We start from the raw sequence: 20,557 nt of genomic DNA on the forward strand, positions 1-20,557 counted from the left end.
ATCAATAATACCAGTAATGCCAGGGTGGTTGGGTGGCTCAGATGATTAAGCGTCCGACTTTGGCTCAGGTCATGATCTCACAGTTCCTAAGTTCGAGCCCCGTGTTGGACTCTGAGCTTAGAGCCTGGAGCCTGCTTTGGATTCTGTATCTCCCTCTCTCTCTGCCCCTCATCCACTTGTGTTTTCTCCCCAACCCCTCAAAAATAAATAAATAAACATTTAAAAAAATACCAGTAATTTCTAGGAGTATTTTTTAACTTTTCTAGATAGAAAATGTCAGGCTATGCAAACATATAGGTAATAGTGAACAATTGCCAACACTTGACCAATCTTGTGTATCCACACACACATGGATTGTCTTGAAGAAGATATTTGCCAATGGATCTTTAAAACAAAAGGACTCTTTGAAAAACAAAAACCATAGGATCCCACCTAAAACTGTAAGTTTTCAATGTCACCAGGGTACTTAGTAATACATTTAATGGGAAATGTCTGTTACCTGGAAGAGAAAAACTGAAACTTTGCTGAAAGAGGTTGAAAAAGAGACATAGGTTCACAGAAAGACCTATTAATTTCCTGAGAAAAAAGGCATTGTTTGTCTGAGTGAAGACTCTTTACTTGGCCTGAGTGAAGACCCCATTGTTTGTCTGAGGAACACCTGTTACTTGTCTGAGGGAAGACCGTTTGTTTTTCTGAGCAAAGACCGTTGTTTGTCTGAGGGAAGAACCGGGTGTTTGAGGGAGGACCTGTTACTTGTGTGAGGGAAAACCCTTTGTTTGTCTGAGGGAAAACCTGTTACTTCCCTGAGGGAAGACTCTTTCCTTGTCTGAGGGAAGACCTGTTGTTTGTCTAAGGGAAACCCATGGTTTGTCTCAGGAAAAACCCATTGTTTGTTGGAGGGAAGACCCTCTACTTGTCTGGGGGAGGACCCTGTATTTGTCTGAGGCAAAGCCTTTTATTTGCTGAGGGAAGACCCATCGTTTGTCTGAGAGACGACCTTTCACTTGTCTGAGGAAAGACCCTTGTTTGTCTGAGGAAAGACCTTTTACTTGTCTAAGGAAAGATCCTTTACTTGTCTGAGGGAAGACCCATTGTTTGGGGAAGAACCAGTGTTTGAGGGAAGACCTGTTACTTGTCTGAAGGAAGACCCTTTCCTCATCTGAGGGAAAACCCATTGTTTATCTGAGGGAAGACCCTTTCCTTGTCTTGAGAGAAGAACTGTTACTTGTCTGAGGGAAGACCCCTTAGTTGTCCGAGGAAAGACCTTTTACTTGTCTGAGGAAAGAACTGTTACTTGTCTGAGGGAAGACCCTTTGTTTTTCTGAGCAAAGACCCATTGTTTGAGGAAAGATCCATTGTTTGTTTGAGGGAAGACCTGTTACTTGCTGAGGGAAGACCGGTGGTTTTTCTGAGCAAAGACCTGTTGTTGTCTGAGGGAAGATCCATTGTTTATCTGAGGGAAGACCCCTTGTTGGTCTGAGGAAAGACCTTTTACTTGTGTAAGGAAAAACCCTTTCCTTGTCTGAGGGAAGACCCATTGTTTGTCTGAGAGAAGACCCTCTACTTGTCTGGGGGAAGACCCTCTACCTGTCTGAGGGAAAACTCGTTACCTGGTGAGGGAAGACCCATTGTTTGTCTGAGAGACAACTCTTTACTTGTCTGAGGAAAGACCTTTTACTTGTCTAAAGAAAGATCCTTCACTTGTTTGAGGGAAGACCCTTTCCTTGTCTGAAAGAAGATCTTTTACTCGTCTGAGGGAAGAACCAGTGTTTGTCTGAGGGAAGAACTAGGTATTTGAAGGAAGACCTGTTACTTATCTGAAGGAAGACCCTTTCCTTGTCTGAGGGAAGACCTGTTACTTGTCTGAGGGAAACCCATGTTTAGTCTGAGGGAAAACCCATTGTTTGTCTGAGAGAAGACCCTTTCCTTGTCTGGGGGAAGACCTTTTACTTGTCTGAGGGAAGACCCTTTCCTTGTCCAAGGAAAGACCTTTTACTTGTGTAAGGAAGGACCCTTTACCAGTCTGAGGGAAGGCCCTTTGTTTTTCTGAGCAAAGACGCATTGTTTGTCTGTGGGAAGACCCGTTGTTTTTCTGAGGGAAGAACCAGTGTTTGAAGAGGGGCTTGTTCCTTGTCTGAAGGAAGACGCTTTCCTTGTCTGAGGAAAACCTGTTAACTTGCTGAGGGAAGATCCATTGTTTGGGGGAGGAACCAGTTTTTGAGGGAAGACCTGTTACTTCTCTGAAGGAAGGCCCTTGTCTGACGGAAGACCTGTTACTTGTCTGAGGGAAACCCATGGTTTGTCTGTGGGAAAACCCATTGTTTGTCTGAGGGAGGACCTGTGACTTCTCTGAGGGAAGACCCATTACTTCTGTGAGAGAACACCTGTGATTTGTCTGAGAGAAGACCCTCTCCTTGTCTGGGGGAAGACCCGTTTTTCTGAGGGGAGAGCCTCTACTTGTCTGAGGAACAATCTGTTACTTGCTGCGGGAAGACCCATTGTCTGTCTGAGGGACGACCCTTTACTTGTGTGAACCTGTGGTTCATCTGAGGAGAGACTCAATTGTTTGTCTGAAGGAAGACCTGTTACTTGTCTGAGGGAAACCCTTTCCTTGTCTGAGGGAAAACCCATTGTTTGTCTGAGGAAAGACCTGTTAACTTGTCTGAGGGAAACCCATGGTTTCTCTGAGGGAAAACCCATTGTTTGAAGATCCATGATTTGTCTGAGAGAAACCCTGTACTCATCTGGGGGAAAACCCGTTGTTTTTCTGAGGGAAGACCCTCTACTTGTCTGAGGGAAAGAAAACCTGTTACCTGCTGAGGAAAGTCCCATTGTTTGTCTGAGAAAGGACCCTTTACTTGTCTGAGGGAAGACCCATTATTTGGGAAGGAACCAGTGTTTGAGGGAAGACCTGTTACTTGTCTGACGATGACTTCTTCCTTGTCTGAGGGAAGCCCATGGTTTCTCAGAGGGAGGACCTGTTTGAGTGAAGACCCATGATTTGTCTGGGAGCAGACTCTCTCCTTGTCTGAGGGAAGACCCTTTACTTGTCTGGGGAAAAACCTGTTACTTGCTGCGGGAAGACCCATTGTTTGTCTGAGGGACGACCCTTTACTTGAGTGAGGGATGACCCCTTGTTTGTCTGAGAGAAGACCCATTGTTTTTCTGAGGGAAGACTTGCTGCTGCTTGTCTCAGGTAACACTGTTGTTTGTCCGAGTGAAGACCTGTCACTTGTCCGAGTGAATGCCCAATGCTTTTCCGAGAGAAGACCTGTTACTTGTGTGAGCGAAGACTCAAACTCTTTTTCTGAGTGAAGACCCACTGTGTGAGTGAAGACCTGTTCAATGTGTGATTGTAAACCTATTGCTGGTCTGAGTGTAGACCCATTGTTTGAGGGAGAGGCCAGTTGTTTGAGGGAAAACCCATTGTTTGCTGAGTGAAGATTCATTTTTTGTCTGAGGGAAGACCTGTTTTTCATATGAGCCAAAACCCATACTTGTCTGAATGAGAAGATTGTTGTTTCATCCTCCCCACTTTGCATAGAAGTCCGGGTAATTCTCATCAAAACCTTAACAGCAGTTTCTGTAAAACAGCTGTTATGGGGATTGTGTGCAGCAAGCACAGGGAGAGGGAACGGCAGTGGCGACTACTGGAGAGTGATTCCACGGGGACTTTTGCAGAAATGGGAAAGCATCGAGTGAGCGGAACAGGAGATCCGTGGCAAACCCGTTTGTACGCGAAAATGTAGTGTGCTGTAAGGATGAGGTTTTTAGTTCGTGGTCGAGGGATCATGAACTTTTCAGTAAGTGTCATTGGGACAATCGGTCTTTCGGGGGAGAAAGTAGAGGTGGGCTTTTTACATCATGGCACATGGCAAATATTAACTCCATTCTGGAACTAGCGGCGACGGCTGCACAACTCAGGATGCTAACAACCACTGAATTTTATACTTTAAAAGCATGACTTTTAGGGCAGGTAAACGACATCTCAGTAAAGCTGTTGTTTTAAAAAGTGAATTACAGAAGATTTGAAGTGTCAACATAAAATATTGAACTGTGGAAGAAAATGTGAGAAATTATATTTTAGTTTCAAATAAAGAAGGCCTTCTGGTGGGAGACCCAAACCCAGAACCCACAAAGGGAAAGATGGGCAGGTTTGAGTGCCCAGATAAAGTCTCAACATTTTTGTGGAATAAGAAACACCAGAAGCAAAGCGTGACTTGATAGGGAAAATATTTATAACTCTTTAACAGACAAAGGATTGCTGTCTTTTATGTGTGTAGCTCCTACTGATGAATGAGGAGGCAAGGACGCAGTTTGGACTGAGGATTTGGTCACATGAGACAAAGTGCAAGAAATAGGCAAGTGTGTGAAGCTGTGGGAGACGTCTCGCGCAGCTCCTTGTGTCCTTGGGGAGTGGAGACCAAAGTGACCACACCACCCCTCTGGAGGGCTCGTGGTACCTCCGTGGGCACTGCTGGTGGCAGCAGTTTGGGAACCCCACGTCTGCAGAGAGCAGCATGTGTCTGTAGGTTTGTCCCGGAGGAGCTTGGCTTGTGTAGAACGCAGCCTCATTGTGAAGCTGACGAGGGGGCCTGTCGATGAGGGGACGGGAAAGTTACTGTGTGCCACCCCACGAAGAACCAGGCCCGGGGTGTGTGTGACCACATCCCTGCCTCGGAGTGGGTGGAAAAGGGGTGAATGGATACCCACACGTTTTAGCGTCTTTGCGTCCATGTATTACCTGTGTGGATAGAAAAGATGAATACAGCAGAAAAAAAATGAGGTACCTGTGTTGCTTTGATACAGAAGGAATTCCAAAACATGTTGCAATCACAAGAAAGTTTCATTCACGAAGTTGTGTTTGGTGTTCTGCCAGGCAGCAGGCAGAAGCATGCTTTACTTGTCTGAGGAAAAACCTGTTACTTTTTTTGTGGAATAAGAAATTACGTGTTCGGGCCCGTTTGTGCGAAACCTTGGCCGGAGGGAGTGTGAGAAGCTCTAGTGTGATGGCCCTGGGGGCTGCCCTGGACCTTGGGTGGGGTCGAGGGTGGGTTCTGCATTCTGTATTATTTTGTGGCCTCTGGAAGTCTTTTTACTGTGCGTGTTTTGTGACTTTTTTAAACATTTTTTTGAAACTTTTTTTTTTGAGAGAGACACAGAGCGTGAGCGGGGGAGGGGCAGAGAGAGAGAGGGAGACACAGAATCCGAAGCAGGCTCCGGGCTCCGAGCTGTCGGCACAGAGCCGGACGCGTGGCTCGAACCCACAAACCGTGAGATCGTGACCCGAGCCGAAGTTGGACGCTTAAAAGGCTAAGCCTCCCAGGCACCCTTGTTTTATTACTTTTTAATTGAATTCTGCTCCACATAAAATGCACCGAGTGCACTGATCATAGACGTACAGCTGATGGTCTCTTACATGCTGGGGGAGCTGCCTTCTGATCAGTACAGAAATAGAGCGAAGGGGCGGCCCGCCTGGGATGGGGCTGTCGAGCAGGGAGTGGGCCCCGGGCCCCGGGCACGTTGTGGACATGGTACTTGTGTTTGCCCCACCCCGCCTGCACGCATGCGTCTCCGGCGCTGACCGCCGGGGTGTCTGGTAATGTATTTTTATGGAGTCCCCTCCACTGAAGGGTCTCATCGGTTGTATTTTCTTTCTGGCTCATTGTGTGGCTGACCAGACGGACGGCGAGTCTGAAGAGGAGCAGGAATCAGCCGGCACCGGGGAGGAGGACGAGGATGGAGACGAGTCCGATCTGGTAACCCCAGCCCTGCGCTCTCATCTGTGTGTGGTGGCAGAGTAAAGCAAGAAGCTCTGTAGTCCGGCCGTCGTTGGGAGTGTGTGCTTGGGATCGGGGCCTGTGACTCAGGTCCCAGACCTTGGCGAGGAGCGTGAGAGTGACCGCTGAGCAGAGAGCCAAAGGCTTGGCACGGGCACTCATGGGACGGTCCGGGCCAGGCGGCCATCCGGGCGGAGGTCGGGGCTCTGGTGCGAGGGGTGGTGGGATGGGGAGGAGCGGACAGCGAGGACAGCGGCCGTGATTGTGCCCGGTGACCAGTGTGAGGGGGAGGGAAGGATCTGAGGTGTCTGAGGTGGAGCGGCAGAACCTTTTGTGGGCTGGGTGTCACATGCAGGTGAGGGGCCAGAGGGCGGGGGCGCTGGGTCTGTGGGAATGGAGGAGCAAGGGCCCTAGGAAGGGGCCTGGGAAGCACCCAACAGGTACTCATTAGGCAGAGAAGGAGGAGTTGATGTGAGACTGGGGAGGGTCACGTGAGCTGAGAAATGCTTTCAAGAGGGAGACGGTGGCCACTGGCGTCAGTGTGTCGCGAGAAGAGGACCTGGGAGGGATGATTGGGTTTGGTGATAACCCTTCGTTTCTCTGGAATGGTGGGTTGAAAGCAACAGCGAGCTTGGGGGTAGTGCTTGCAGAAGTTGGGTCTGAAGTTTGGCAGTAAGGGGGGGCGGGGGTGAGGCAGAGGGGATGGAGCACAGGCTGCATCGGGCTGCTTGTGATGTGGCAGAGGGGTCCTGTGTGTGCTGGCCCGCCGTGGTCAGAGCCAGGCATCGGGCACCGGGTGGCCGGAAGGGCCCGCATGCTCCTCTGTCTTTGGAACGGTCTTTTCCAGCTCCTCTGTGTGTCCGTAGTGAGCAGGGATGTGAGGTCCTCGCATTAGACCGGTGACAGGTGGCAGTTCTGTGGGTTTGTTTCTAATTCGTGGTCATTAGATGCCTTTCTGCATCCAGACTTTAGAAATCGGTAGTCATAAAAATCTTAAAATATTACGAATTAATTATAACTTCTTTCCTTGTCCTCCATGTAGATAATTAACGTGGACATAGATTCCGAAGCAAATTGAGGCCTTGAGTGTTTCTTTTCTCATAAGCAGAATGAATGGATGCATAAAGTCAAAGTGGCTTTGCTCACTGAGAGGTTGTTTATTCAGTTCCTGAGTAGAACCTCCTCATTCTTTTTTGTGCCAAATTCGAATAAGATTTATAAATTCCATTTAAGTGTTCTTGGTCTTCCTTTTTTTTTTTTTTTTTTTTTTTTTTTTTTTGGTCTGTAAAATAACAACTTAGAGTGATTTAGGGGAAAACATGAGTATTTTTAAGAATGAGATCAGAAACATGTCTGGAAGTGAAATTAATCTTCCAGTTGAAGAATCAGGATATAGTAGGTATTCTATTTTGCAGGAGAACAAAACTTCTGGTACCTTTTGCTTTCAGGAGCTCTCATGCTTTGCTTTTTCTATTCCTGCCCCTTTGGTTCTCAGAGTTCTGAATCCAGTATCAAGAAGAAGTTTCTCAAGAGGAAAGGGAAGCCTGACAGCCCCTGGATCAAGCCTGCTAGGAAACGGAGGCGGAGAAATAAAAAGAAGCAAAGCAGTATCCTGGGTAAACGTGGTGTCCACACTTGCAGACACTCTGGGTGGCGGTGGGGCCACAGGAAGCTGGCCTGGGGTGGGGGTGGGGCTTCTACATGGGATTTCGTTAGAAAAAGGGCTCCACTGTTTTAAGGGGGAGAATATCTGGACCTTGTTACAGGCACTCAGGTGATCCTCAGGTAGCTCCCTTCTGGCAAACCTCCCCTGATGCTGGCTCCGTTGTTGGATGTTGAGCTAATGGGGGCCATTCATCTCCTTCCCTGTGTGTCCCACAGTCTGTGGCTTGTGAACATTGTTATGGTTACTGTGTCTACCCTCGGTGTCAGGTGCAGGCAGTGTCAGCCCGGGTCCACACAGTGGCTTTTGACCCTTTGGTCACATTCCCCTGTTCTGGAAATAATTTTGTTAAAAGAGGATCAGGGAACGAAATGACCCTGAAATCCAGAAGGTGAGCAGGCCTAGTGGGCCAAAGGCCACTTCTGACAGCTTTGTTGCACAAGATTTGTTGCTTGTGATAGAGTGTATGTAACTCATGTGTAAGGTGGTGACTTTTCACGCACGTGTATGACCCTGAGACCTCCAGTACAGGCCCCGAAGTGAATGCCTTGCTGTCACTTGGTGGCCTTTCCCTCTTCCCAGCCAGCCCTTCCTGTCCCTAGGCTCTCTCCTCCGTGCTCTGTATGCAGATTGGTTAGCACTGTCTAGGGCTCTATTTGAGTGGATCATTGGGTAGGTACCCTTTCCCCAGTGGCTTCTTTGTGCATTACTTTTTGAGTCCTCCACGTTGTAGTACCGGTGGAAAGTTGGCCATGGTGTGGCCGTCCTGTGGTTTATCCTTCACCTGTTGATGGACATTTGGGCTCTTCCCGGTTTTTGCTTCTTCCAGATAAAACTGCTACGAACATTTGTATATGATCTTCATTAAACAGATGCCTTCATTTATCTTGGGTAAATGTTTAGGAGTGGAATGCCTAAGTTATATGCTGTATGTCTAATTTTTTAGGTAAATACCGGACGGTTTTCAGTAAGAAACCTGAATACTGCTCTCTTTTACTTTCCCACAGCAGCATGAGAGCTCCACCCCTCCGTGTCCTTGCCACCCTTGTCATGGCCCGACCTCTTCAGTCCCGGCGCTGCTGGGGCTCTGCGGGCCTCCTGTGCCTTCACTTTGTATTTAGCCAGTGAGTAGTGAGGTGGCTCCCCGTGGCCCTGCGTACCTTCCTTTGTCAAGGTTTCTCTCCTTCCCTCATTTAAAAATCAGATTGTACACCTTCTCATTGACTTGCAAGAGTTCTTTCAGTTTTCAGGTACAAATCTTTTGTTATATACACGTTTTGCAAATACATACGCCTACTAAAAGTTTAAAAAATTTTGTTGAGGTCTAATTTATCAATTATTTTCTTTTAAAATGCTTTTTAGGATCTCTGAAATCTTTCACTAAGTCAGATCACAAGGATTTTGTCCCGTATTTTCTTCTTGAAGTTGTGAGCTAGTGCTGTGTATGGTGTGCAGCAGGGCCACTCTCGTTTTGTGTGGGGATGCCCAGTTCTGCATCATTGCTTAAATTGACAGCTTTCTGTGTCGCCCTGTGAACCTTTGTCGACAGTTGCCGTAGGGGCTGTTTCATTTGCTTGCTTATGTTTACACCAGCACCCAGAGCCGAGGGGCTTGTGCTGTTCGTCTCCAGCCCCCCGGTGCACACGTCGGTGTGTTGAGTGGGTGGCAGGGAGGCAGAACTGTCCCCCCAGAGCAGAGGAGAGCTGTGTGTGGCGCCCACCAGCCTCCCGTGAGCTCCGTCTCCTTCACTCACGTTTCCTCTTCTCTTGGCTGCGGGTGACCAGCCCATGTGGCTTTTATGCAGGCGAACAGAAGCGTTGCTAGACCCCAAGACTTGGATATGATGCGTTAGAAGCATGCTTCATTGTTTATTCACACAGGAATTTGAATTGTACTTCTATCTGCAAAGTGTTTAGGATTGCACAGACTACTCATGTTCTTCAGATTGGTGGTGATGATTTCTCACCGTGGTTGGCTTCTTCCTGTCTGTTGGTGAGCCAAGGTACAGAGTGTGGCACGCATTCAAAGGCCTCGGATGCCACACTGCTCTGAGTTATGGCTCACTTACTTGCGATCACTGACATATCATCGGTTACTAATGTTCAGAAGCTTGGTGTGAAATACGGACACCTGCCGTCTGCTGGCTTTAGATATTACCCTGTGTAGGTGCGTGCTATCCACAGGCCTCCCTGGTGAAGTCCACTCACAATGGCAAGGACCCACGCGGGCTCTCTGGGGATGTGTGGACAGGCTGGCTCGAGGGCACAGGAAGCCTGAGTCTAGTTAGCCCTCATTTCACAGGCTCCTCAATTGCATTCAGATTGTTTGCCCTGTGGTATGTGATACCCTTCATAAACCACCGTGTCTGACAGGTGGACGTGTCCCTGTAGTCCTGTGTCCTTTCCCTGTGAATCCTGAACTCAGATGTCTGTGGGGTTGGGCAGGTTTTCCAGGAACATTGCACACGGCGTGGGGTGGCTTCTCGGCTACTTTTTTTTTTTTTTTTAAATTTACGTCCAAGTTAGTTAGCGTATAGTGCAACAGTGATTTCAGGGATAGGTTCCTTAATGCCCTTACCCATTTAGCCCATCCCCCCTCCCACAACCCCTCCAGTAACCCTCTGTTTGTTTTCCATATCTAAAAGTCTCTTCTGTTTTGTCCTTCTCCCTGTTTTTATATTATTTTTGCTTCCCTTCCCTTATGTTCATCTCTTCTGTGTCTTAAAGTCCTCATATGAGTGAAGTCATATGATATTTGTCTGTCCCTGATTGGCTAATTTCGCTTAGCATAATAACCTCTAGTTCCATCCACATAGTTGCAAATGGCAAGATTTCATTCTTTTTGATTGTCAGGTACTGCTCCATTGTGTATATATATGCCACATCTTCTTTATCCATTCATCCATTGATGGACATTTGGGCTCTTTCGCCACTTTGGCTATTGTCAGTAGTTCAGCAACTTTTTATTAGCTGGTCTCTCACACCTGCAAATCAGATTTTTGTGCTTTATTTTTGAAGCTTTTTTTGTTTTTTTTTTTTAAATTTTTATCTTAGAGAGACTGCAAGCAAGGGAGGGGCAGAGGGAGAGAGAGAATCCCAAGCAGACTCCACGCTCAGCACAGAGCCCAACACAGGGCTCGATCCCACAACCCTGGGATCATGACCTGAGCCGAAATGAAGAGTTGGATGCTCAACCGACTGAGCCACCCAGGCACCCCTGTTTTTTTTTTAGAGTAGTATTTACAGAACATTTATTTACTATGTTTTTATCTGTTGCCTTGATTATTTGATCATTTTTCACCTAACTTGATGTAATTCCAGAGAAAGATGTTTTCACATGTCAGTTCCTCATTTTTCTTGATACAGCTCCCCCTCCTCCCATGAACGGTCCGTGGACATGGGGAATTAGCAGGAGGATGCACAGGAAAGAAAATAATAATGAGGCTTCAGTGGCCTGGGCAGTGGTTGGGTTTGAGTTGTCTTGAATGCGTTAATCAGCATTCTCCGTGGTCTCTGCGGGAGAGGTGTGGCCCCGGCGCAGTGTTTCACGAGTCCGTTTTGAATGCAGGTTCTGAAGCATATACGTCATCTTCAGGAAGCACAGAGCAGACGGCACCAGGAGACAGCACGGGGTACATGGAAGTTTCTCTGGACTCCCTGGATCTCCGTGTCAAGGGAACGCTGCCCTCACACGCAGAAGGTGAACGTCGGTGCCATGACCAGACCAGGCACCATCTTGCTTTTGCTGGGGGTGGCCTTGTATTAACGCGACGACCCCTGGTGGGTAGTAACGGAATGTTTAATTGCATCCCTAAAAGATTAATTGCATCCCTAAAAGATTAATTGCATCCCTAAAAGGTGGCTGAGTGGACCCTCAGGGGCGTGTTTGCCTGGTCACCCGCAGCACTGGAGTGACACATCTCACACAAGATCAGGTTGTTGGTGGTCATGGCTTCCATTTCCCTCTGTCAGCCAGACACGTTCTTACGTAGAGCTCCTGATGGAAAGGTGTCTTCCTGCCCTGCTGACTCAGGAAATGTACAGGTGCTAAAACTGTCAATAGTGTGGCTTTGTCATCTTCTCTGACTCTGATTGTGATTGGTGCCCAGGTCCATTCTGTGCTGAAACAAAGGGTACACCTAGTGCTGGTTTGGGCTGTGAGGGTGTGGGCGCAGCTGCGGCCCCCTGCTGCTCTGGAGTTCTCCTGCCAGCCGGCCCTGGTTGTGCAGGGCTTTCCCCCCGCCGCTGCCTCCTCTTCTTGAACCGTTTCAAAGTCTTTCATCAGTGAAAAGTAACTAATCGCTGACTGTTTTGGAAAATCTCTTTACAATGTGAAATCCCCAAGTTATTTACACCCCATGTGGACCGTGAAGCTGTGGGTCATGTGCTGCCGTTGGGGTTTAACCTGTCAGTCTTCTGAGGACAGATAACTAGCTTTTTAGGGTTTTGAATGCTAGAAGAATTTTGATCCCCTCTTTAGTGTGGGAAATCACACCTTGGGCCGAAAACGCAAGTTGTAGACTTGTCCATCAGAGAAACCATCTTTCTTCTTGCACCAGATGGAGCGGAAAGCATCTCCGTAATATCATAAAGTTGTCAGCATAGTCACCTCGTGCTTTCTTTCCACATGAAGGATCATTTTTCTAAACCTGATTCTAAGTTTGTTTCAGGAAGTTAGATTTGGATATAAGCTGGAAATAGTATTTCCTTTAATCAGACTCCTCCTCTGCTGTGGCCCAGTGGGGAGGCAGGTGAAGAGCACAGTGGAAATTCCTGTCACTCACTCGTGGAGTGACCTGGGCTTGTCCCAGTGGGGAGGTTGTGTGTTCGTGTGCTTATGTTCTGTTTCTGGTAAAAGTAAGGGCCAAACTGGTGGGAGCCAAGCTGGAGAAGTAGGAGAAGACAGTGGAGGGTTCCTGAGATTCCATGACATTTTGTAAGTTGACTTTCTAAACTTGAGAGGATTGGTAACTTCTCGCCAGTAAGTCAGTGATTGCTCAAAAGTCATACTTTTAGTTGAGAGAATCAGCACACGGAAGACACAAGTTGCATTTGCACGTGTACATTTATTTTAGAGCCTGAGTTTTGGACACTCGAGCGAGGCAGTTGTGGAGCCTGAGGCTGGACTGGAGGGACTGAGTGCCTCAGGCTCCCTGGAGGCCTGGGGTCAGGGGGCGTGCTCTGTGACAGGTGCAGAGGGAGGGCAGGTGATGGTTCTGGGTCATGGGTCCAGATGGCCCAGGCTTGAGCGTGGAGAGTATTTCCCATCAGAATTCACTGCCTGCATGTCTCTCTAGGCATCTTTGCTGTCCTTTCTGCCGAGTTGAGGTTGAGTGACATTGTGGTCCCAGCAGGTGATGGGAGGGGAAGCCAGACGTGGGTGATGGGATTTTGGGGGGAGCCAGAGCTCAGTGGGAGTGGGTACCCTGGTGGGGTTCTCTTGAGCCATTCACCTGGTACCCCTGGTGGCTCCCACTGCTGGAGACAGGAGCACATCCCACGTTCAGGAGGCATCTGAACCACTGCTGTCTAGTCCACGTGTATGGGAAACTAAATCCGAAGGCCTGGTCTTCACCCCACCCTCGGCCTTCTCAGCCATGCTGGGTGGGCCCCTGCACCGCCTGTGTCTTCCTCATTTGAAAATCTAGTTGCCGAGCAGAGTCTCCGCCAGGGCTCTCCCAGTTTTAAACTTGTAGCGGTTCTAACGTTAGTTCCAGTTCGCCGTTTGCCTGTGTCCCCTCCTCACGAACGACAGGTGTCATGGTCTTGGAGTGTAGGTGACCCAGACACTTGGCCAGTGGTGGAAGACGTGCATCCTGACTCTCCTGGTAAGGGCCAGCCTTGGATTACACGCAGGGGTAGTGAGGCGGTGAGGGCATGTCCTCCAACCCCATGTGGGCCTGCTCTGACGTGTGGCGGTAAGAGGCCATTTTTCTTCTTTGGCTGTCTCACAAGAAGAGAACTCGAAATGTGTCTTCCTGTGGAAGCAGCCAGACCTTGTAGCCGGGTCGGAGTGAGGGGTCTGCCTGCACCCCGCCCCCGAGGCCGGCCTGGCTCTGGCTGCGCTCAGATGTGGGCTGCGGCCCCCCTCCCCACCCCAGCACTGCTCATCTAGTGTCTTCCCCGTGAATTGGGGATGAGAAGTGCCACCCTCATCAGTTCTCTCACCACTGGCCCAGCCTCCCTCAGCTCTTCCCTCCTCGGTCCGATAAGTGTCCTACATGGAAAAGAAACCCTCCCAAATGGAATTGAATGTTTGTTTCTGTGGCAGCAATTCTAAAACCAAGTGAGGAAAACAAGGTCTCAACACGTATGCTTTTTTTGTGTGAAAACCAAAAGATTTAGGAGTAGCTGAGGAAGGTATAGTCTTTCTCTGAACTTAGGTCCTGGCTCCTGAGAACATGGATTAGCAAGGAATCCTTAGGGGCCTGGCAGGTGCTATGCTGGTGGGAGAGGTTCCCGCCCTGCCCCGCCAGCAGTGGGCGCTCCACCCGCGGGTGGGCCTTCCTGCTATGGGGTGCTGCTCGTGCTGGCAAGTAATTGGCATTGTTTTATTTCCTTCCACGTGAGGTTTCTGCAAAGACTATGTAATTGTTCACTTTCTAGACTGCGTCTTGAGGTGGGGACTTTGTGCCACTGAGTATAGTGGACGCTCGTCTGGGAATGCACTGTGTTATTAGTGACGCTCATGTGTGTCTGTGTGACTTTAGGGCTGGCCAATGGTCCTGACTTGGTGGAGACGGACGGCCTTCAGGAAGTGCCCCTCTGCAGCTGCCGAATGGAAACCCCGAAAAGCCGAGAGATCACTACTCTGGCCAACAACCAGTGTATGGCTACGGAAAGCGTGGACCACGAAGTAAGCAAGCAAGCTCACTTCCGCTGCAGTGACAGGACTAAGGCAGGACCCCAGAAGCACAGTAGAATTGGTGGGCTTGCAGGCTTGCCATACCTCTGCAGCTTCTGGCTGGACCCTTGGGCACAGGAGAGCATCCCTCATCTAACCTACTAAGGTTGTTTGGCACCCCAGACACACTCTATACTCGATGGACAGAACAGATAACCACGTGGTCTTTTTTGTTGTTTTTCCTCATTCTTCATAGTGGGGAGTTGGTACCCTGATGGTCCCAGGGGCTTGGTTGTTTCTCCCTCCCTCTCCTTTCCTTTAGTATCTTAGGGACTCATGGTTTTTTCTGTATTCCATGTGTTTTAAACCTTGTTGTTGTAGAGTGAAGCATAGATCCAGAAAATGATATAAGACAGATGTTTGGCCCAATGAGTGTGTCCAGGGCGAGCCCTCTGGTAGCTTGCCACCAAGGTTCGGGCTCGCCCTGGGCCCAAGTGACCCCCAGCCTGCCCTCCACAGTGCTCACCTTGCCTGCCTCATTCTGCCCGGCGTGAACTTGGAGACATTGTTGGCCTTTTGCCTTTTAATTTATCTATAATCCCCCTTATTTTCTTTTCCTACCAACTTATCTGTGGCACAATCCCGGGCCACATGGCTGCCTCGACTGGACTCTGTGCCTCCCACTCACAGTGCTGTCCGCTGGCCCTGTGTCCTCCCTGCTCACCTGCAGCTTGCCACAGAGACAGACCAGACCGGGACAAGACGTACAGAATGTCTGGTTGTCTCTTTTTCTGATGGTAGCAGCTGCTTACTCTTGATGTCTGTATTTATTAATCCCTCAGAGGTTTCAGCACGGCCATGGTCTGTCTGTCCTGTGTTGTTCATTTGTCAGTTAGGGTAGTGGTATAGAGGGGCCTATCTTCCCATCTGTTCCATCCCCCAGCAGACATCTCCCAGAGGATCGCAGGGTCCTGAGAGCCCTTCTCTGTTTCTTCCCACTCTTCACATCATAAATTTGGTCTTGGTCATCTGAGGTTGACCAGTTCTTTCTTTTATAATATTGTTAATGAGTGTATGTATTTAAACATATTCGACGGGTTTTAATTCCATGTGTTATAATTATTCTTGAAGCTCAGATTGCCCCATCTTTGGCATGGGTGTGTGGGACCTCTCTGTGCTGAACTCTTTTGTGGAGTTGGAAGGTCAAGACTCTTTTCATAATGATAATAAAAAGTTATGTGTCTTTTCACTGATCTTTTTCACAAAGTATATGCTGACATTTTATGCATTGAGAATCTCTGTTTAACTCCTGGAATTCATAATTTCCATAGTGTTACAGAGTCATCCGAAGTGCAACATGGTGTATTTTAACGTAATAGTACTGAAACCGTGTGGACAGTGGTTTGAGAGCTCACATAGCAACAAAGCATTTATGAAACTACCCTTGTAGAGTTTGGTGTAGCTGCTCTGAGTGCAGAAGTGGATGGAGAGCCCAGCTCTCTTATTAAGCCAGGTATTCAAAGAGTTTTATAGACAGTATAGAACCGCGCCGCTCTTGTCACTAAAATGTTCTTTATGTTAACGTGATAGGTTTATTGCTATTTTTAAATAAATTAAAATTTAAAATTATTTTTAAATTTCTCCAGTGGCAAAATGTCAACAGATGTGCCCCACCTGGACAAAAGGTCTTTGGGGCCCTTAATAGTTTGTTTTTTTAATGCTTACTTACTTTTGAGAGAGAGAGAGAGAGAGAGAGCGTGCATGCGTGCGCGAGTGGGGAAAGGGCAGAGAGAGAGGGAGACACAGAATATGAAGCAGGCTCCAGGCTCCCAGCTGACAACACAGAGCCTGATGGGGGGCTTGAACCTGCAAACCATGATATCACGACCTGAGCTAAAGTCAGATACTAACCGACTAAGCTGCTCAAGCATCCCGGGACCCTTAATAGTTTTTAATAGTGCACGAACACAAAGAACCCTGAAACCAAAGATTATGAGAAGCACTGGCTTTATCTCTTTCATCCTCTCGTCCCCGACCTGTTCCCTGATGCCCTTGTGCCTTGGGCAGGCCGGAGTTCTGGTGGTGGGCTTTGAGAGTTTCTGGAAGCTGCGGCATACTGGCCCCAGGTCTCAGCCTGCCCTCCCCTAGTCCTCCCTGCTTCCCAGAGACACTGCCTTGGTCTTTCTTCTCTTTCTGCCCCAACACCAGCATCACACACGTCTTGTAGCTAAACGGGGTCTGTGTCTGCTTCCAGACGTTTGCGTCTTGCAGCTGTGGTAGCTTGCTTTTGTTGTAGTAAATAAGTCTGTGACTTGTGGCTTTGCAGTCTAGTTGCTCAGTTTTATGTGGGATTCCAGGAAATTCTTAGGCCACTGCTGTTTTCCCAAAAATTGTTTTTGTCTGGGTGGTCTGCGTGTCTGTATTTAGTTGCTAGCAGTCCTTCCCAAAACAAGCTCATTTGTATTTTTTACTTGTCAGGCAGCTTTATGGAAGCACACTTCACATGGTAAAAGTCCCCTTTTTGTGTGTATTTCTGAATGTTGGCAAATGCATACAATCATGTGACCACTGTTGCTGTGCTGTCAGGAACCTGCTGTTCAGGTCTTCTGTGCTTTGCCGACTCTGTCCATCGGTTCTGTTGCCGAGGGACAAGTGTGGATTCTTCAGCCACAGTTGTGGGTTTCTCCTTCTGGACCCATTGGTGTGGCTTCTTGTGTGTTGAACCCTGTTGCTGCGTGCACATATGTCCCTCGGCAGTGTCCCTCTGCAGCCCCGTGGAAGCACATCTGCTGAGATCTCACTTGTCTGATACTAACGTAACCACCGTGGCTTTCCTCTCATGAGTGTTTGCAGGGCACGTGCCCTGTCCTTTACTTTTCACCTGTCTTTGTCTTTAAATTTAAAGTGGATTTCTTTAGTGTGTAGTAGGGTTTTACTCTTGTATATAATCAGTCTTTGTTTTTAGTTATTTATTTATTTAGAGTGCAGGAGGGGCAGAGGGAGGGGTGGGTGGGAGAGAGAGAATCCCAAGCAGGCTCTATGCTGTCGGTGCAGAGTCTGATGTGAGGCTTGAACTCAAGAACTGCGAGATTGTGACCTGAGCTGAAGAGTTGGACGCTTAACTGACTGAGCCACCCAGGTGCCCCCGACATCTTAATGGTGTTAAGATTTATGTCATCCGCTACTCATTTTTCTCTATTTTCTGCCTTTTGGATTGAATTTTTTTATGATTGCAGTTTATCCCACCATTGGCTCTGTGATGTTCGCAGTGATTGCCCTGGGTTTCCAGGCTGCATCTCTCACCTCTGCCTGATGCCACACCATTTGATGTGGTGTGAGAATCTGACAGTGACATGGTTCCAAATCCTCCCTCCCATCTTTTGTTGTATGTTTTAATTTCATATATGCTAAAAACCCGCAGTACATTGCTGTTATTTTTCTTTAAATAATTATCTTTCAGACTGATTAAACATAAAAGTAGTCTCTGGTTGACCTTCATTTAGCCCCTATGCAGGCAGCGCTCCTCCCTCTGTTTAGACGGCGTCCGGGACCCTGCCCTTGCAGCCATCCCATGGCGCAGGTCTGCGGCGACAGTGAGTTCTCTCCCTTCTGTGTGCCTGAGAATATCTGTTTCTTGCCTTCATTTGGGGGAGATTTTCATGGGCGGAGAACTCTCAGGACCCACACATGCCGCTCCCGTGCCGTGTTCCCTGGCTCCTGACGAGAAGCTGGCCGTCTTCAGACTTCTGTTCCTTTGCTTGTGGTGTTTTTCTTTGGCCGCTCCGAGGTTTTCTCTTTGTCTTTGGGCCTGGGTGGGATGGTTTTGCTCTTTGGTTTTTCTCTTTCAGTGTTTATACTCCTTTGCTTTCTCTGAGCCTCTTGGACTCTGATCTGGCACCTGCTCGTCCCAGAGCCTCCTCACCTGGCAGCCCTGTGCTTCTCGGCCAGCCTGCCCTCCTGTTTCTGGCTCTCTCATCATGCGTGCTAGGTTATCTGACATTGGCTCAGCTGGTGGGTGCTCTGCTCTTTTTGCTGTTTCTATTTTAGGTTTGGGTTAATTACATTGACCTTTTTCAATCCAGTGACTCTTTCTTCCTTGTTGAGTATACATACTCATGAGCCAGTCAAATGCATTCATCTGTTTCCATATTTTGTTATTTCTAGCATCTTCATTTGACTTTCCTAACATTCCCAGTCTGCTCGTGCCGCCTGCTCTGGCTCCTGGTCCTGTGCTCAGACTCCTGAGCAGAGTCCCTCTGCCATAGCACCACTGCTGCTGTGGGCCAGATGAGTCTGTGCGGGTCTGTGCTGTGTGGGTGGGTGTTTAGCAGCATCTCATCTCGTGACAACCGCAAATGTCCGTGATGTCGTCAGGTGTCTGCTTAACTGTGTGTCCGTCGCAGAACTCCTGATGTGTGATTGTGCCACCTCTTTGCTGTGGCTCTCCCGGTCTCCCTCCCCTGGGGCAGCCACTGTGACTTCTTTTAATTTTTCCTTGTGTTTTTCTCCATAACTTGACATGACTCACTTTCTGCTGTCATTCCTTGACCCTCTCCTTAGGAGACACTGCCTGCTGGTTTCTGACTGGGGAAGAGGTGCTCACCTTTTCATTAATTCTTCTTTCTCATCGCCCCACCTGCAGTCTGCGTTCTAGCCTCAGTTTTGGTTAAAACGGTATTTGTGGTTTTCATAACACACGATGGCAACGTTCACAACTGAGCCAGCAGTGTGCTTGGAATACATTCACTCTCCTCCTCAACATTTTATGTTTCTCAGAGTTAATGATTTTCTCGTTTTTCATTGTCTTTGTACCCATTCTAAATTCAGTCCTAGAGTGATAGAATTACACATTTCTATAGGTGTTTTCAGCATTTCCAGTCTCTGTGGAGACTTTCTCATCTTGGTGGTGCATAACCTTCAGTAGCTTCTTACGAAAGGTGGCTTGGGAGATAAATATCGGAGACTCTGTATTCTGGAAATGCTTCATTTCAGGACAGAAGTCTAGGTTGGACACGGTTTCCTTTTTCTGTTGAAATCACTCCTCTTCGTTTGGGTTGTTGCTGTGCGGGGCCCATGCAGTCCTTGCTGGCGGTTAGGCCATCTCCTTTGGGTGTACCACTGTCCTGGGCTGCCACTGGCTCCCTGTAGAAGGGACACGCGTGCCCTTCGTGCTGGAAACCTGTTGCCCTTGTTCACTGATCCTTTTCTTTTCTCCGTTTTCCCTTTATTTTAGGTCTTCTAGATGGAGCTTCCAGTTTTCTTCTATTTTCCACATTTTTGTCTTTCTGCTTTAGTTTTGCAAAATTCCCATCTGTCTTCCACCAGTTCTGTGGAAATTTCCATTTCTTCTACCTTTTCTGATTTCTGAGAGCTCACTCTTGTTCCCTGAGCATGTGTCTTCCTTCATAGTGTCCTGTTCCAATGTGAGAACGGACACAAGGTCTGCTTCTTTAGGGGCGCCGGTGAGTTTCTTGCACATTCTTTTTCTGCCCTGGCTTGTACTCCCCAGACTGCTTCTGATTTCCGCTTATTTGCTTTGGTGTCTGTGCTTTGTCTCTGCTTCCCCCACTCGGGCACATGTCGGTCAGGGAAGGAGGGTCTGGGCCTTGCTGTGGGGCGGCCTGGTCAGCTGAGCAGTCGCTGGGCAGGGCATGGGTGTCTCCTCGGAGGCTGAGGTGGGCTGCTACGGGGGTGCACCTGGGCCACATTCGGCCCGTTGTCTGTGCAGGAGCCCTGTCTCTGGTGTTTTGCTCTGGCCATCATGACTGCTTGTAGGTTCTGTGGATTCACAGTGAGGTCCCATTACTGACCCACAACATCCTTTCCATCCGGCCTGGCGTAAGTCCCATTTTTCCTCAGTACCTGGCCCAGACCCCAACTTGCCCAAGACTTTTTCCTCGTTTTGGCAAGTTAACCACCCACTCCACGGACACTGTGTGTGTGGCCAGTCATCAAGCTCACTGTTCTGTTCTGGCGGATGTGCAGAGGGTGGAGCCCTGCCTGCCCTCTGCCTTTCCATCCCTACGCGGGAGCCCTCAGAGTCTGCCTTGGACTCACACCTGCCAGACCCCTCCCCGAAGGCCCTGTCGCTGACCCTGGTCCTGTCTGATTGCAGCTGGGCAGGTGCACCAACAGCGTGGTCAAGCACGAGCTGATGCGCCCATCCAGCAAAGCGCCGCTCTTGGTGCTGTGTGAAGACCACCGGGGCCGGATGGTGAAGCACCAGTGCTGTCCTGGCTGCGGCTACTTCTGCACAGCGGTGAGTGCCCGG

The 20,557-nt window shown here is 48.7% G+C and overlaps 1 protein-coding gene across 9 annotated transcripts in view; it reads left to right on the forward strand.

Annotated features, from left to right (window-relative positions):
* Positions 1-20,557, forward strand: part of EHMT1 (euchromatic histone lysine methyltransferase 1) — a 154,373-nt gene that overhangs the window by 91,536 nt on the left and 42,280 nt on the right. For 6 of the 9 annotated variants that reach the window (XM_045468994.1, XM_045468996.1, XM_045468995.1 and 3 more), the window contains 5 exons: positions 5,682-5,759; positions 7,276-7,396; positions 11,011-11,142; positions 14,153-14,298; positions 20,402-20,545. In XM_045468994.1, the coding sequence (XP_045324950.1) occupies positions 5,682-5,759; positions 7,276-7,396; positions 11,011-11,142; positions 14,153-14,298; positions 20,402-20,545 (621 nt within the window). The remainder of the gene's footprint in view (positions 1-5,681; positions 5,760-7,275; positions 7,397-11,010; positions 11,143-14,152; positions 14,299-20,401; positions 20,546-20,557) is intronic. The other 3 variants (XM_045469001.1, XM_045469002.1, XM_045468998.1) reach the window with 1 other exon arrangement.

Source organism: Leopardus geoffroyi, chromosome D4 (assembly GCF_018350155.1).
Source record: "Leopardus geoffroyi isolate Oge1 chromosome D4, O.geoffroyi_Oge1_pat1.0, whole genome shotgun sequence".
In the NCBI taxonomy this organism is placed as follows: domain Eukaryota; kingdom Metazoa; phylum Chordata; class Mammalia; order Carnivora; family Felidae; genus Leopardus; species Leopardus geoffroyi.